Below are 13,222 nucleotides of genomic sequence, written 5' to 3' on the forward strand. Positions count from 1 at the left end.
CCTCCATGTTACGTCACATTCGGAGATCAACACTTCTCACTGGCAGGACGGTGGTAAGCAGAGGAAACATCTGCTAAGGTGAGTTGTCCAAAAACTTTCTTTTCAGCAAACTCTGTGTACACAAACAACGTTCTCAATGTTCTCAAGTGTTGTAAGGCCCAATTTTGGCATGATGGAGGAGGACCCCATCCTGTGTAATGGCCACACAAAGTGTGATGTTACCCCCACGTTGCCCTGAGACATTGATTATAGCCCTGTGGCCAATGATGTTTATGCCTGTCCCTCTTGCTTCGGTGAAGTTGAACCCTGCCTCACCTATGTAGATGAATTCATGCTGGATTTCCTCAGCATCCATCTGTAGAACTCTCTGAAATACAGTGAGAGACAAGATTGTGTAGATCAGAATAGATCTAGTATACAGTCAATGTACATGTCAAAAGGTCATGTGTGCAGTATGCAACATCACAGGGCTACAGTAAAGTCAACAATGCATACCTCCACATACTCAGGCCACAACCGTTTGACCCTCTCTGAATTCCGCTCAAAAGGCACTTGATACAGTTGTTTCATTTTGACCTGATTTCTTCTCAGGATGCATGCCAGTGTTGACAGAGAGACCTGATGGACATTATTGAAAATGGCATGGCCACTAATGATGTTGGCTTGAATTTCTCTGAGCTTGATGGCATTATTGGCCAAAACCATGTTTATTATCTCTCTCTCTTGGTGTTGTGTGACTTACCTGCTGCATTTTTATAGTGCTTGAACTTGATTGGTGTGTCTCCAATTACAGTTTTTGCCGAATGCTTACACACGTGTTGCAGACTTCGGCTTACTGTGTCATAACTTAACACACAGGCCGAGTAAGACACAGCACATGGAGATAAACTCCTAACTTATATGGCAAAATGAAACTCTTGAAACAAAACCTAACAATCCCATTTCAAAACTGTTTTTAGCATCAAAACTTTGAACACATGCACCTTTGAATTACTCTTTTTTTACTAGCAGCAACAACAAACAGATGTGCTTTATGCAAAACACAACTGTATTCAGTACTTTGGATGGTTTTTGACTTTCCAGCGCCATGCTGAAAAGAACTCCTCAATTGGACTCAAAAATGGGGTGTATGGTAGCAGGTTGAGTGCAATAAATCTATTATGGTTGGTGAGCCAGTCCCAAACAGAGCAGCCAGGTGGAAACTGACATTATCCCAGATGACAACAAATTGGGGCTGCTCTGACCCCTCACATCAGGTGTATTTGTAGTGCTATGGCTTAGACTGATTGGTCTACAATTAGATTTCAAATGTTTTCGTGTGTGAGTCTGTGTGCTTTTCCAATTTTATTTGTGTTTTGTATTTTAAATAGACTAGTGCAGTGCCCGTAAGAAAAGTGTATTCCTATAAAAAAGTGGGAGGTTAAGCAGATTTTTCATGGATGGCCAAATGAGGCTGTGTTTGAAGGTGGGACGTCAGGGATATTTAGGTTTGTTGTGAAATCCGATATTCCAGGGTATAATTGGCTGTTTTTGACTATTTTTGATTTTGCAATTATATTTCAACTTAAAAACTATTTACTTGGTGTCATTATTTTCAGCACAACCTCACATGTGTGACTGTACAGATCTTTTTTCATTTTGACATACTGTATTAACCCAATGGACCTAAAATCACAAAAAAAAAAACATAAAATCCGAGTAGAAAAGTTAGATTTTTTTACTGTGAAAACCACAAATATGTTTAACAAACCTTTTTTTTTTTTTTTTACTTATAATGCAAATATAAATTGTTGTTTGCCAAATTTGTGCATACATTTAAAAAATGTACAAAGTTATATGTAACTATTTACATTTAAATGCAGGCAATGCTCAGGTCTGCCTGTGCTCCTTCCAGCTGAATAAATAGCTGGACTGCCTGCTCCACATTCAGCTTCTCCTCATTCTGACTCATTAAACAAAAAACCGACTCCACTACACACTAAACACACTACACCAAACACTACATAACACACTAACTACACACTCCAAACACGCTAAATGTCACAAATCTCTCAACTCTCACACACACCGACCGTCGTTGTCTGTCAATCATCCGCCTAGGTCCCTCCCACAACTTCCTGTTCCTCAACAACCAAACTTGCTGCTTGGACACTTTCGTGACAAAAGCCCGTTTTTACCGTTTCTTCCTGCACCAGACAGAAAGCAAACATGACGGCAATGTTCGCGGAAAAGCGTGGCGGACATTATTTACCCTAGGTCCGGTTTTGGACGTGCCGGTGGGTCCGGTCCATCACCTCGGGAGGTGGGCCGTGTAGCTAGCGGGTAGCGGCTAGCAACTAGCTAGCGACTAGCTACACATGAACATCCACAGATTCCGATTCCACTTTGTTGTCCGTGCGTCTCCGGATCTCCTCAGACCCGAACAGACTCGGTCCGGACTCGTTTAATCTCATTAATCCACAGCAGTCAGTTTAGATGCACAGAACGGGACTGAACCGCCGGCAAAATCCCGGTCCAGCTCGCACCGCTGCAGGTATAAATCCGCTTGTTTCTTCAGGTACGTCATGGGCTTGAGCTCTGCAGTGATTGGCTCTGGTGCGCACGTGGCCACGGTGTGCAGTGATTGGCTCTGGTGCGCACGTGACTGTGGTGGCTCTGTGGGCAGTGATTGGCTCTGGTGCACACATGACTGTGGTGGCTCTGGTGCGCACGTAACTGTGGTGGCTCTGGTGGGCAGTGATTGGCTCTGGTGCGCACGTGACTGTGGTGGCTCTGGTGTGCAGTGATTGGCTCTGGTGCGCATGTGACTGTGGTGGCTCTGGTGGACAATGCTCGGCGGAATTTGTAAAGCATTTATGAAATAATTTATTCACGGTATCATTGCAGTCCAAACAAATGCTTAGATGCACACCACTGAACCACGCAGCAGCCATGTTGAAAGTCTCGGGTCAGTGTGATCCTGATCCGCAGAGATATTTGACCAACAGACACATACACACACACAGACAGACAGAGATTCCGTGCATTTATAGATAGATGTTTTCCCAATGATTGCATGAGATTTCCTTTTTGAACAATGTGTCTTGTGTAAAAAACAGTGTGTAGTGTTTTGCAAGAAGTGTGTTGGAGAATGTCAAACACAGTGCAAAGCATATATTGTGTTTGCACACTGAAAAAAGTGATTTCGGAGAGAGGTAAATATAATATATGTAAATCGTATAAAAATTACTTGATAATTGTAGTCAGCCAAGGAAATTTAAAATAATGGGTAAATTATACACAGACTACCCATTTATTAACAGTAACAACTGTGTATAGAAAAATAGGGTAAAATATACCCAAAAGCTTGATGCTCCAACTTGCGCATGCGTCAGACGGCGTGTTTGACTGAGCGGGACACAGGAAGTCCTCACCGACATCTTCCTCTCACTGCCAGCTACCATCTAAGTTCGGAAAGGAAGGTAAGCTATTTGCATAAGCCCTCTGATGTGTATAATAGCGCAAAGGCAAATTATATTTTATGAAATGATGAGACATTCCACTTCACTTGTATTCGGCGTGCATCTGCGTTACGTGTCATTACTTGAACCTGTCGCTGGCGGCACCATGGCTGTTTTACCGTCTGGACCTATTTTATAACTAACTAACAGTTATATGGTCTGGACACATCGCTGGAGAAACACCACTGAGTCACTAACTCACTCAGTAGGCCATAGGGTAGTCACTTTTTCAAAAAATCAAGTTCGAACGAATTTGAAATGAAACGCAATTTATTCGAATGAAAGTAGCTTACGAGGTTGTAAGCTAACGTTAGCTTACGAGGTTGTAAGCTAGCAGGTGAGCCGCAGATTTGTTGTCGTTGTAGAGTAAGACAGCTGCTTTGTACAAAGTTGACAAACAGCTTTGTTAGTTACTTTTCCATCTACGGTGTAGAACCCTAAATACTTCCATTTGCTACTTCTTAGATGCTTTGGTGTCGTGATTGTCTGCTCAGCACGGCGTCGCTCGCTAGCGTTCTCCATTTCCAGAGGACACTAGGTCAAGGGTTAACGTTAATACTGCGTGCAATAGGTCAAGCTGATTTAGAGCGCCCTCTGTTGGATCACAAGGCGAACTACTCCAAACGGTCTGTTGCGCTTATATACTGTACATTTTGAATTCGAGCAGGTCATTACATTCGAAAAAAAAGTGACAGCCCTAGTAGGCTACCCCTCGGCATTCCTCCTCAACACAAACGGGCTCCGCGACGTGCTGCATCACTCTACCTCTTTCACACGCCAACATGTCGCCAACATCTGAAATGCCTAACGTGTATTTTTTCACCCGTTAGCATGGCTAGTCGGTCTCTGCAGGTCTGTTTACAAACAAAATGATCAGCCCTACTAATTACCTGCAAGCTTGTGTACTGCGCATGTGCGTCTCTGTTGTTAAAGTTTAGCGTTACTTCTCAGAGTTTCATTTTTTACAATCAGGACTCATGTAAACATAGTGCACGTCTTTTCAGTCAGTCGTCATGGAAACATGACACTTATCCAGTGGTGCTGAGTTTTGACAGAGAAGTTGGTTTGTATTGGACCAGAGTAAAGGCAAACATGTGTACAAGCTGTGAGATGAATCTCAACTCATAAGTATCACTGTATCCTGCCAATATATGTGAAAACACCCACTGTTGCTGCACTTCAGTTTTTAAAGGAATTGTTGTTCATAGGCCAGTCAGTTATAGGCCTGTAGCCTAGGTTATTCATGAGTGGGGTCAAGTAAGACATTTTATTTAGAATGTTATTTTATTGGACAATGTCAGTGCTTAATAAATATTTTCATAATTTTGTAACAGATTTATTCTTTTAAGCATGAATATTAATTTATGCAACTGCAATGCCTTTGTAGTGAGGTACAGTACAGTCTGTTATTTCTGTATAACAGACCCTTGTCATGTATAACAGACTGTTTCTGGGGATGCCGCTCTGATCAGAGGAGCACAGAGGAAAAGAGTTTAAAGAGAACATATGCAGGATATTTACCTTATGTTTAATTTCTACCTTCATTAAAGAGCTTCAGACTAATTGTAATGTTTGATAAATGCCTTATAACTTGTTACAGGGAGAGTGGAGGCTCCTTACACATTGCAGCTGAAAACCAAATGATCAGAGCCTCTGACGGATATGACAACACAAATACACACATCGTAACATGTATTGCTAAATAATGCAATTTATAAATCGATATAAGTCGTGTTTTGATTAACATTATATTTCCAATTAATTATTTAACTTGTAAGCTGTGAAATAAGCAGGATAATGTATAGTTAGTCAGTTGTTATGGAGAAATAATAATTTCTCCATAACAACCTCCGTACTATCTTTGTCTTCCCAGATACATGTCATTATTTCTCTTGTGTAATATCTTAGTATTTTTGTTCTTTCTGTTGCAGACAGAGTCACTTTGTATGTTGACCCTCACTGATGTTTGCCCTCTCTTCAGCCCTCTCTTCAGGTCCTCTCGTCTGTCCTCCAGAAGCTTGATAGACCACTACCACTTCTGGGGATGACCCACCCACCCCCCTGCTGTATCCTGTACATTGACTTAAGGTATGTTTTCTGAATAAAATAAATCACATTGACCTTAAAGGTGTATCAACCTTAATCAAAGGCCCCAGTGATGGAAAAATGAACTGGAAATGCAAGTTGTGTAACTTCACAACATCAAGAAGATCAGACCTGTTGAAGCACAGCAGACTAATACATGGGCATTTCGGTCGAGTCCACTCCATACCCTGTCTCTATGCGGATTGTCCTTGCACCTTCAGGACATGGGGTGCATTAAGGACACATTTGTCAAGGCATCATGCCCAAGCAACCAAGCCAGGCAACATCCTTTCGTTCACGTGCATTGTCTGTAACTTGTGCTCTTTTGACAATGAGAGACAATATTTTATACATATTGGCAGCCATCTAAAAAAGTTTGAAACTGTGCCTTGTGTTTTTGAGGGTTGTGACTACAAGACCAACATATATACAACATTTCACAGCCATAAGAGTAGAAAACACAACCCACATACGTTGGAAGATTTTAAGACCACTGTTCTTCAACACCAAAACAAGCTGGACGAAGAAAGTGACTTTGTTGAAGATGAAAATGACTGTGGCTCTGTCCTTGAGGAGGAGGATGACTTGAAAAAAGTCATTACGAAGAGAGTAGGGTTGCTCCTCCTGAAAATGGAGAGCATTTTCAATGTCTCCAATACATGCATAAATGAGCTAGTAGAGGAACTTCATTTCCTTACAGCATCTGCATCTGGACCTGTTATTAAAGAGATTATACTGAGCACTTTGAGAAAACATGGCTGTACTTTTGAAGACTCAGTGATATCAGAACTGGTCAAAGACCTTTGCCAGTTAAGCCCTGTCTGTGCTGCTTTACGAGTGGATGGGCCTTTAAGCAGTCAGTTCAGGAGAGAGCAATTTAGAAAGGAGCATCTCTCACCAACTGAACCAGTTGAGTACATACTTGATAGTACTGAGAAAAAAACATTTCAGTATGTACCAATCCTCCCATTATTGTCACAACTTGTGAACAACAGACACATTCAAAACACAATATTCCAGAACAAAAGGCCATCTGACGTCTCTTCTGGATACAAATCTTTTCATGATGGATCTTTCCTAAGAGAGAACAGTTTTTTGTGTGAAGGTGAACTTAAACTCCCACTCATCCTTTACATAGATGACTTTGAAGTATGCAACCCTCTGGGAACATCCCGCAAGAAGCATAAAGTCACAGCTGTGTACTGGGTGTTTGCTGACATACCTGCCACATTGAGATCTACACTGACTTCCATCTACTTAACCATTTTGTGCAAGGCAAATGATGTCAACCAGTATGGCTATGCAAAAGTTTTGGACCCCCTGCTTAAAGATTTGAAGTCGTTTGAAGATAATGGTATTTTTGTTCCAAGTCTGGGCAAAGTGGTCAAGGGCACTGTACTTGCTGTAGTCGCTGACAATCTTGGCGCTCACTCAATAGCTGGGTTTGTTGAAAGCTTTTCAGCCTCATATTTCTGTCGCTTTTGCATTGGAGAACGGTCACAGATCCAGGAGCATGAAGTAGCAGAAGGGCTGTTCCCTCTACGGACTAAGTCCAGCTATGCAATGCATGTCAAAGCAGCATTATCTGATCCTGCAGAAACTCATCACTGTGGAGTTAAAAGACAGTGTCCCATCTCAGACAGACTCAGTCACTTTCATGCTACATCCGGTTATCCCCCTGATGCTTTGCATGATTTGCTTGAAGGGATTGTACCTGTGGAAATAGCACTCTGCCTTGATGTGTTAGTCAGGAAGAAGTACATCTCTCTTCAGGAGCTCAACCATTCCATCCGTTGCTTTCCTTACAAGTGGAGTGACAAAACAAACTGTCCACAACCCATTGCACCAAATTTCACATCAAGGAAAAGTGTTGGAGGTAACGCACACGAAAACTGGTGCTTGTTGAGAATGATACCACTCATGATTGGTGACAAAGTCCCAGAAGATGAGCCTGCTTGGGAGGTTTTGATGACGCTGAAAGATGTTGTTGAGCTTGTCATGGCTCCCCTCCACACAGATGAGACAATAGGGTACATGCAGAGTAAGATTTCAGAACACCGTTACAGGTATTTGGATCTGTTCCCAAAGGAAAAAGTGAGACCAAAACACCACTTTCTTGAGCACTACCCTTTGCTTACAACTGTTTATGGGCCACTTGTACATTTCTGGACCATGCGTTTTGAAGCCAAACACCGGTTCTTTAAAAGGATTGTGAGGCAGACTGGGTGTTTTAGAAACATTCTCATGACAATGGCAAGAAAACACCAATCGATGATTGCTTATCATACCCATGATTGCAATGATCAAAGGCCAGCGCTGACAGTGTCCCAGAAGACTCAAGTGGCAGTCGATGTTCTTAAAGACAGCATTAAGGAGTCCTTTGCAAGGAAGTTCCCTGGGGAAGAGTTTGTGAACATGACAAATAAAGCAACCATTTTAGGCACAGACTATAATGTTGGAATGATGTTGCCCTTTGGATCAACAGGAGGCCTACCTGACTTTGGAGAAATCCAGCAAATGATCATTGTGCATGAAACTCCTGTCTTCGTGCTGAAATTGCTTAGTGGCTGGTACTGTGAACACCTGAGGAGCTTCAAAGTAGAGCCAACAGGAGAGACAGAAATCCTTAAACATTCTGAATTGAAAGAAACTTACCCCTTGGCTGCATATAATACAGCAAATGGTCGTATGGTGTCCCTTAAACACTTCGTTTGCACATCAGAGTAAGTGTAATGAGTTGATTATTTTTGTTAGCATATCAAATGTGTGTTCAAGTACAGTTATTGAAAAAAACAGTTACTTCACATAAAAACACTGTTTTAAGTCCTGCTCACACCAACAACTATATGACCAGGCATCCTGTCATTTATTTATTACAGGGTTTATATTGTTGTACACCTACTTTGTTTCTATGAATGATGAGAATGTTATGATTTAAGGTTGCTTTTATTACAAAGAAAGCATCTCTCCTCTCCCCCTTTCCTCAATCCTCTCTTCTTGTCTCTTTTTACCTCTTCTCTCCTCTCCTCTATCTTCTCTTCTACTCTCCTCTCTTTCTTTCCTCATCTCCCTCTTCTTAAATTAATAATTACCATCAAAGATTATTTATTGAAAGTTCCACTGAACAAAATCTCCATTAATTTTTTTGGTGGAAGAAACTTGAAGCAAACCTATGCAAGTAAGCTCATCAACTATTAATAACCTGTCTCAATTTATTTTCTTTCTCTGTCTCTACAGCTGAAGAAACACATCCCAAACAACAATGGCGGTTCAGCTGAGAGTCATTTTAGAAGAACACAACATTCAAAAGTTGACACTTTCAACAGGAATTCCTGATACAGTGGAAGATCTTCTTTCCATAGTTACAAGAACTTTCCAACTGTATGGGGAAATTGGACTACTATACCAAGACAAAGACTTTGACAATCAGTTTTTCAGTGTCACATCAACTGCTGACTTGCACGACAAGGCCACTGTTAAAGTGATCCAAAAAGAGCCGGTCATCACCCTTAACCTGCACCCAGTGAGTGAATCAGAACCATCATCTCCATTGAGTTCTCTGAGTTCAGTGAACACCCATCCTGCAAGAAGTACCGAAATGGACATCTCCCCTGCAGATGATGATGCATCCTCACAGGTGTCCGACTGTGCGTCATCAAGTTCCAAGGACACCATTATTCTCCCTGATTCATGTCGACATGCTGCATGGCCAGTGCCATTTCAAGTACCGCAGTTTTCCCGGGACATAGAACTAATCCTCACAGAGGCAAACAAAACATATCATGCCACTGGAAGACACTTCATGGATGCCAGTGTTAAATCAGCTATAATGCAAGACCTTTCAAAAGTGATTTTTTCCTACTCCGCATATCCATCAAGTCAACAGATTCTCTCAGTGGCTGAAGCTCTGGTTGCCAAGTTTCCATGTCTCAAGGAGGCGGGATCGTTTGCAGGGTTATATGGCTGGCAACAGCGCATAAAAAATAAGATGCACAATTACCGTGCCAAGCTAAAATCTCGAAAATATGCTTACCCGGAAATCGAAGTCAACTCATTGAAGAGGAAGCATCCGACTGATGCAGGCCCATCAAAAAATGTGAAAAAGCCTAAAAAAGCTGAGGTTAATTACCTACCTCCACACCCTGTTGGCGAAAGACAAGACACACTTGAGAAGGAGAGGCTTGAATTACTCGATGAAGTGAAAAAGAAAAACAATGCGAAGTTAATCGCAAATAAAATGAGTAAAACCTTCTCAAGCCGAAGAGTCGAAGTGGTGACCCTCAGCCCCTCTGTGAGTGTGTTTAAAGAAAGGTGGCCGGCATTATTCAGTGAGGCTCAGGTGAGTATGCTTGATAATTTTTCCTTCCCACCAAGAAACTTTAATGTGGTTACTTTGTGATCTGGTCTATCATTTAAAATTTTCTTTTTTCCCCTTTACTTACTCACTAGATCAAGGAAGAGTTCTGTCGTATAACCACTGTTCCCTTGGAGGAGACGTTCATGCTGAAACTTGATGGGTACACACCAGGTCTTTTGCAGCTAATGCGTGCTAAAGGAGGAGCTGCTGGTTCCAAGATACGCCCTCTGCTGGACACTGTAAATGACGTATGTTGTTTCACTTTTTTCACAAATATGTAATAATTGATTTAAGTGAATTAAAAGTGAAATAATCTGTAAACAATTGCTTTGTTGTGTACAAAGTTGAGCTCCTAACCAATTTAACAAACTACAATTCAACATCAATCTGTGAAATGTTTAAAAATGTTTTAGTTTTTAAGGAATTCAGTCTTTGTGTATGTAAATCTCTGAGTTCCACTAACAGTCTTTTGACTAAATTGTATCTCCCTACAGTCACAGAGCATTGAGAAAAAAAGGGATGTAGTTGTCTGCTGCCTCATTGAATACCTTGGTGAAAGACAAGAAGATCTTTTCCATGACTGCCAGGTAGGCTATGTCATTGATAACAGGTGACTGATTAACTCAAAAAGATCCTCATGTCTTCCTCTGCTCTGCTCTGAACTCCTCATTTTCTCTGCTCTCCTCTTTTTTCCTCTCATTTCCTCTGCTCTCCACTCCTCTTGTCTGCTCTACTCGGCTCTCTTCTGGTATCCCCTCTTCTCCCCTTCTCCTTTCGTCTTCTGTCCACTCCTCTTTGCTCTTTTTACTCTGCAAGATAAACTGAAATGTATTGGAACAGCATCTTAATTAATATACGTAAATTAAAAATGTGTATGCTTTTTGTTTCTTTCTTTTTAACATGTAGGAATGTGAGGACCTCACGGACAAAACAATGAAGGTGATCGTCATGCACAGTGTCATGGCCGAGGAGGATCCATCAGATGTGTGTATTGTGATTGAGGGAAACACAGTGATGGAAGGATGTGGAAGCCGAACAAAAGCCTGCATTCTGCTGATGGGACTGATATATGCTCTCAACCTCGAATATCCAAAGCAGCTAAAGAACACGTTTGAAGCTTTTCAAAAACTTTTTTTGGAGCTTGACGGGGCGAAACTACTGAAGAAGGTCCATAGCCTCAAAAATAAGCTCATGCAATAGGCAGACATTTCCGCTCTTCCCCTCAAGAGGATCTTTTGTCCGAACAGAGCTGGATGGAGTTGTGAAGGAGTGTAATTTTTAGATTTCTTCTCTTCCCTCCGCTGCTGTGTCACCCCCCACACCCCACAGCACAGCACACCACCAACCACACCCCACACACGCGCGCACACACACACACACACACACACACACACACACACACACACACACACACACACACACACACTCCTGACTCTCCAGACCATCAGGGGTCTATACATCGCCAGGGTCTCGTCTAGCAACAGCTGGTCTGTTAACAGGCTTGAACCCCTCCCCATTACCACTTTTATATGTGTGCACACACACACACACACACACACAAACAAACAAACATACACACACCTTTTTCAGCTCTTTGACACCAGCCTGTGAGTCAACAGCCTTTCATCTGTATTGTCATGTGTCAACCAAACATACTTGCAAATTCACTTTTCCATGAGGGTACAGCGTCCATTGTTGGTGCTCTCATTTGTTTAGCTATTTCTGATTCAATTTTCCACTCTGCTTTCTTTCCACTTGGTTACATGTCTCAGATGTGGCGCACTGTGAGTTAGTTATTTAGTTAATGAGTTAGTTGGTTATTTAGTAAGTTCTTTGTTAGTTTTTATTTATTTAATTAGTTAGTGGTGATCTAACAATCAAAGGAAGAATCTGTGGTTATGGTGGCTTCTTGGTTAGATCCATGGTTTCAGCATGATCAGTAAAGAGCAGCCATCAGGATCAGAGCTCTTATCGGCGCCGATCACCTCCTGATCAAAAATCAATAACCTGCCTTTGCTGAAGACATCGGTCTCCTGAACCTATGAATCTCCATCGCACCATTTACATCTGTTCAGTGACGTAAATGTTGATAATAACTCAGTTACTAAGTTTGTGTTACTTTAGTTTATGTCATTAAACTGAGAAATTCAATATTTCATGGATTAAAAACATTTATGATCACCATCTGAAAGCCTTTTTATTTGGGGGGGAGTTTATCTTACCTGCTCTGAACAAGTAATGGTAACTAAATTATATTGATTAACTTTGAATAGTAATTATCAGGTATTATCTACTAAGCAATCAAGAGTTAATTTTACCCAATTTTAATGAGTAAGAAGTTGTTAAATATATACAGAAATGTTAGATAAATATAACCCAATTTATTTTAGTATTCCATAGCTTTTTATTTCAGTTATTTTACACTCAAAATATGGAATTAAATCTACCCCAAAAAAGTAGATGCAAATTGTTACCTCAGATTTATTGGGTAAATTCTATATGTTAGTTTTTACAGTGCAGGGTTGGTGCTTTTGTTTAGGGCATGGTCACCAAAGTTAGAGGTTGTGATGCTTTAGGCACAGCAACCACTTTTAGTGTTTAAGCATTAGGCAAAAACTGTAAGCAATCATGTGCTTGCGCACATGATGGCTGTGTTTACTGACTGGCTCATAGGTGTGGTAATTTGACAGTCAGTGCTTTGGAATTGCAAGAAAGTGACATCATGATATACTTCTGTGTGTAATGTATACAAGTGTGTTTAGGGGACGCCGTTTAGCTCAGTTGGTAGAGCAGGCGTCCCATGTGCTGAGGCTCTGCAGCGGACCCAGGTTTGACTCCCAGCCTGGGTCCCTTTGCTGCGTGTCAATCTCCCTCTCTATCACCCTGTTTCCTGTCACCCTCTTCAGCTGCACTGTCAATAAAGCCCTAAAGGCCAAAAATCTGGGCCATGTTTTGCTTCTGGAGTTTGAGGTTTTTGTAATACTTTTGATTTTAGTGTTCGCGCGATCAGAAAAAAACTCTAAAGCTGCTACCTCGTATATTTTTTTATACCATTTCTTTTTTTTAACTGCACATATGTGTATAATTTTTATTATAGATTTTATTTGGTATATTTTCCCTTTCTTACTTTACACTATTTGTTTCTACTTGACCTGAGGAGAAATTTCTATTTCTATTTATTGTTAAGAAAATAAAGTTCCTTTGTCCAGACAGAGGTAATTGGAGACTGTGTATGGAGCCTCCCGGTACAATTGTTCACTAGGTCAATTAAGCTATAAAA

General features: G+C 41.2%; 1 protein-coding gene and 1 long non-coding RNA gene across 2 annotated transcripts; both read left to right on the plus strand.

Annotated features, from left to right (window-relative positions):
- Positions 1 to 3,387: 3,387 nt before the first annotated feature.
- LOC115596567 (uncharacterized) lies at positions 3,388 to 9,321 on the plus strand. The gene is made up of 3 exons (XR_003986925.1): positions 3,388 to 3,461; positions 5,482 to 5,588; positions 8,823 to 9,321. It is a non-coding gene; the product is annotated as an uncharacterized LOC115596567 (long non-coding RNA).
- A 34-nt stretch (positions 9,322 to 9,355) lies between these two features.
- On the plus strand, positions 9,356 to 12,030 carry LOC115596562 (uncharacterized). The gene is made up of 4 exons (XM_030441750.1): positions 9,356 to 9,924; positions 10,035 to 10,190; positions 10,437 to 10,529; positions 10,849 to 12,030. The coding sequence occupies exons 1-4, from the start codon at positions 9,388 to 9,390 to the stop codon at positions 11,140 to 11,142; spliced, it is 1,080 nt and encodes a 359-aa protein (XP_030297610.1). The 5' UTR covers positions 9,356 to 9,387; the 3' UTR covers positions 11,143 to 12,030.
- Positions 12,031 to 13,222: the final 1,192 nt, after the last annotated feature.

Source organism: Sparus aurata, chromosome 15, assembly GCF_900880675.1.
Source record: "Sparus aurata chromosome 15, fSpaAur1.1, whole genome shotgun sequence".
Taxonomy (NCBI): domain Eukaryota; kingdom Metazoa; phylum Chordata; class Actinopteri; order Spariformes; family Sparidae; genus Sparus; species Sparus aurata.

Excerpts from the sequence above, each read along its gene's own strand:
- LOC115596562 (XM_030441750.1), top strand. The coding sequence starts at position 9,388 with ATGGATGCCAGTGTTAAATCAGCTATAATGCAAGACCTTTCAAAAGTG. Across the intron at positions 9,925-10,034 it reads CATTATTCAGTGAGGCTCAG|ATCAAGGAAGAGTTCTGTCG; the intron begins GTGAGTATGCTT and ends CTTACTCACTAG. Across the intron at positions 10,530-10,848 it reads ATCTTTTCCATGACTGCCAG|GAATGTGAGGACCTCACGGA; the intron begins GTAGGCTATGTC and ends TTTAACATGTAG.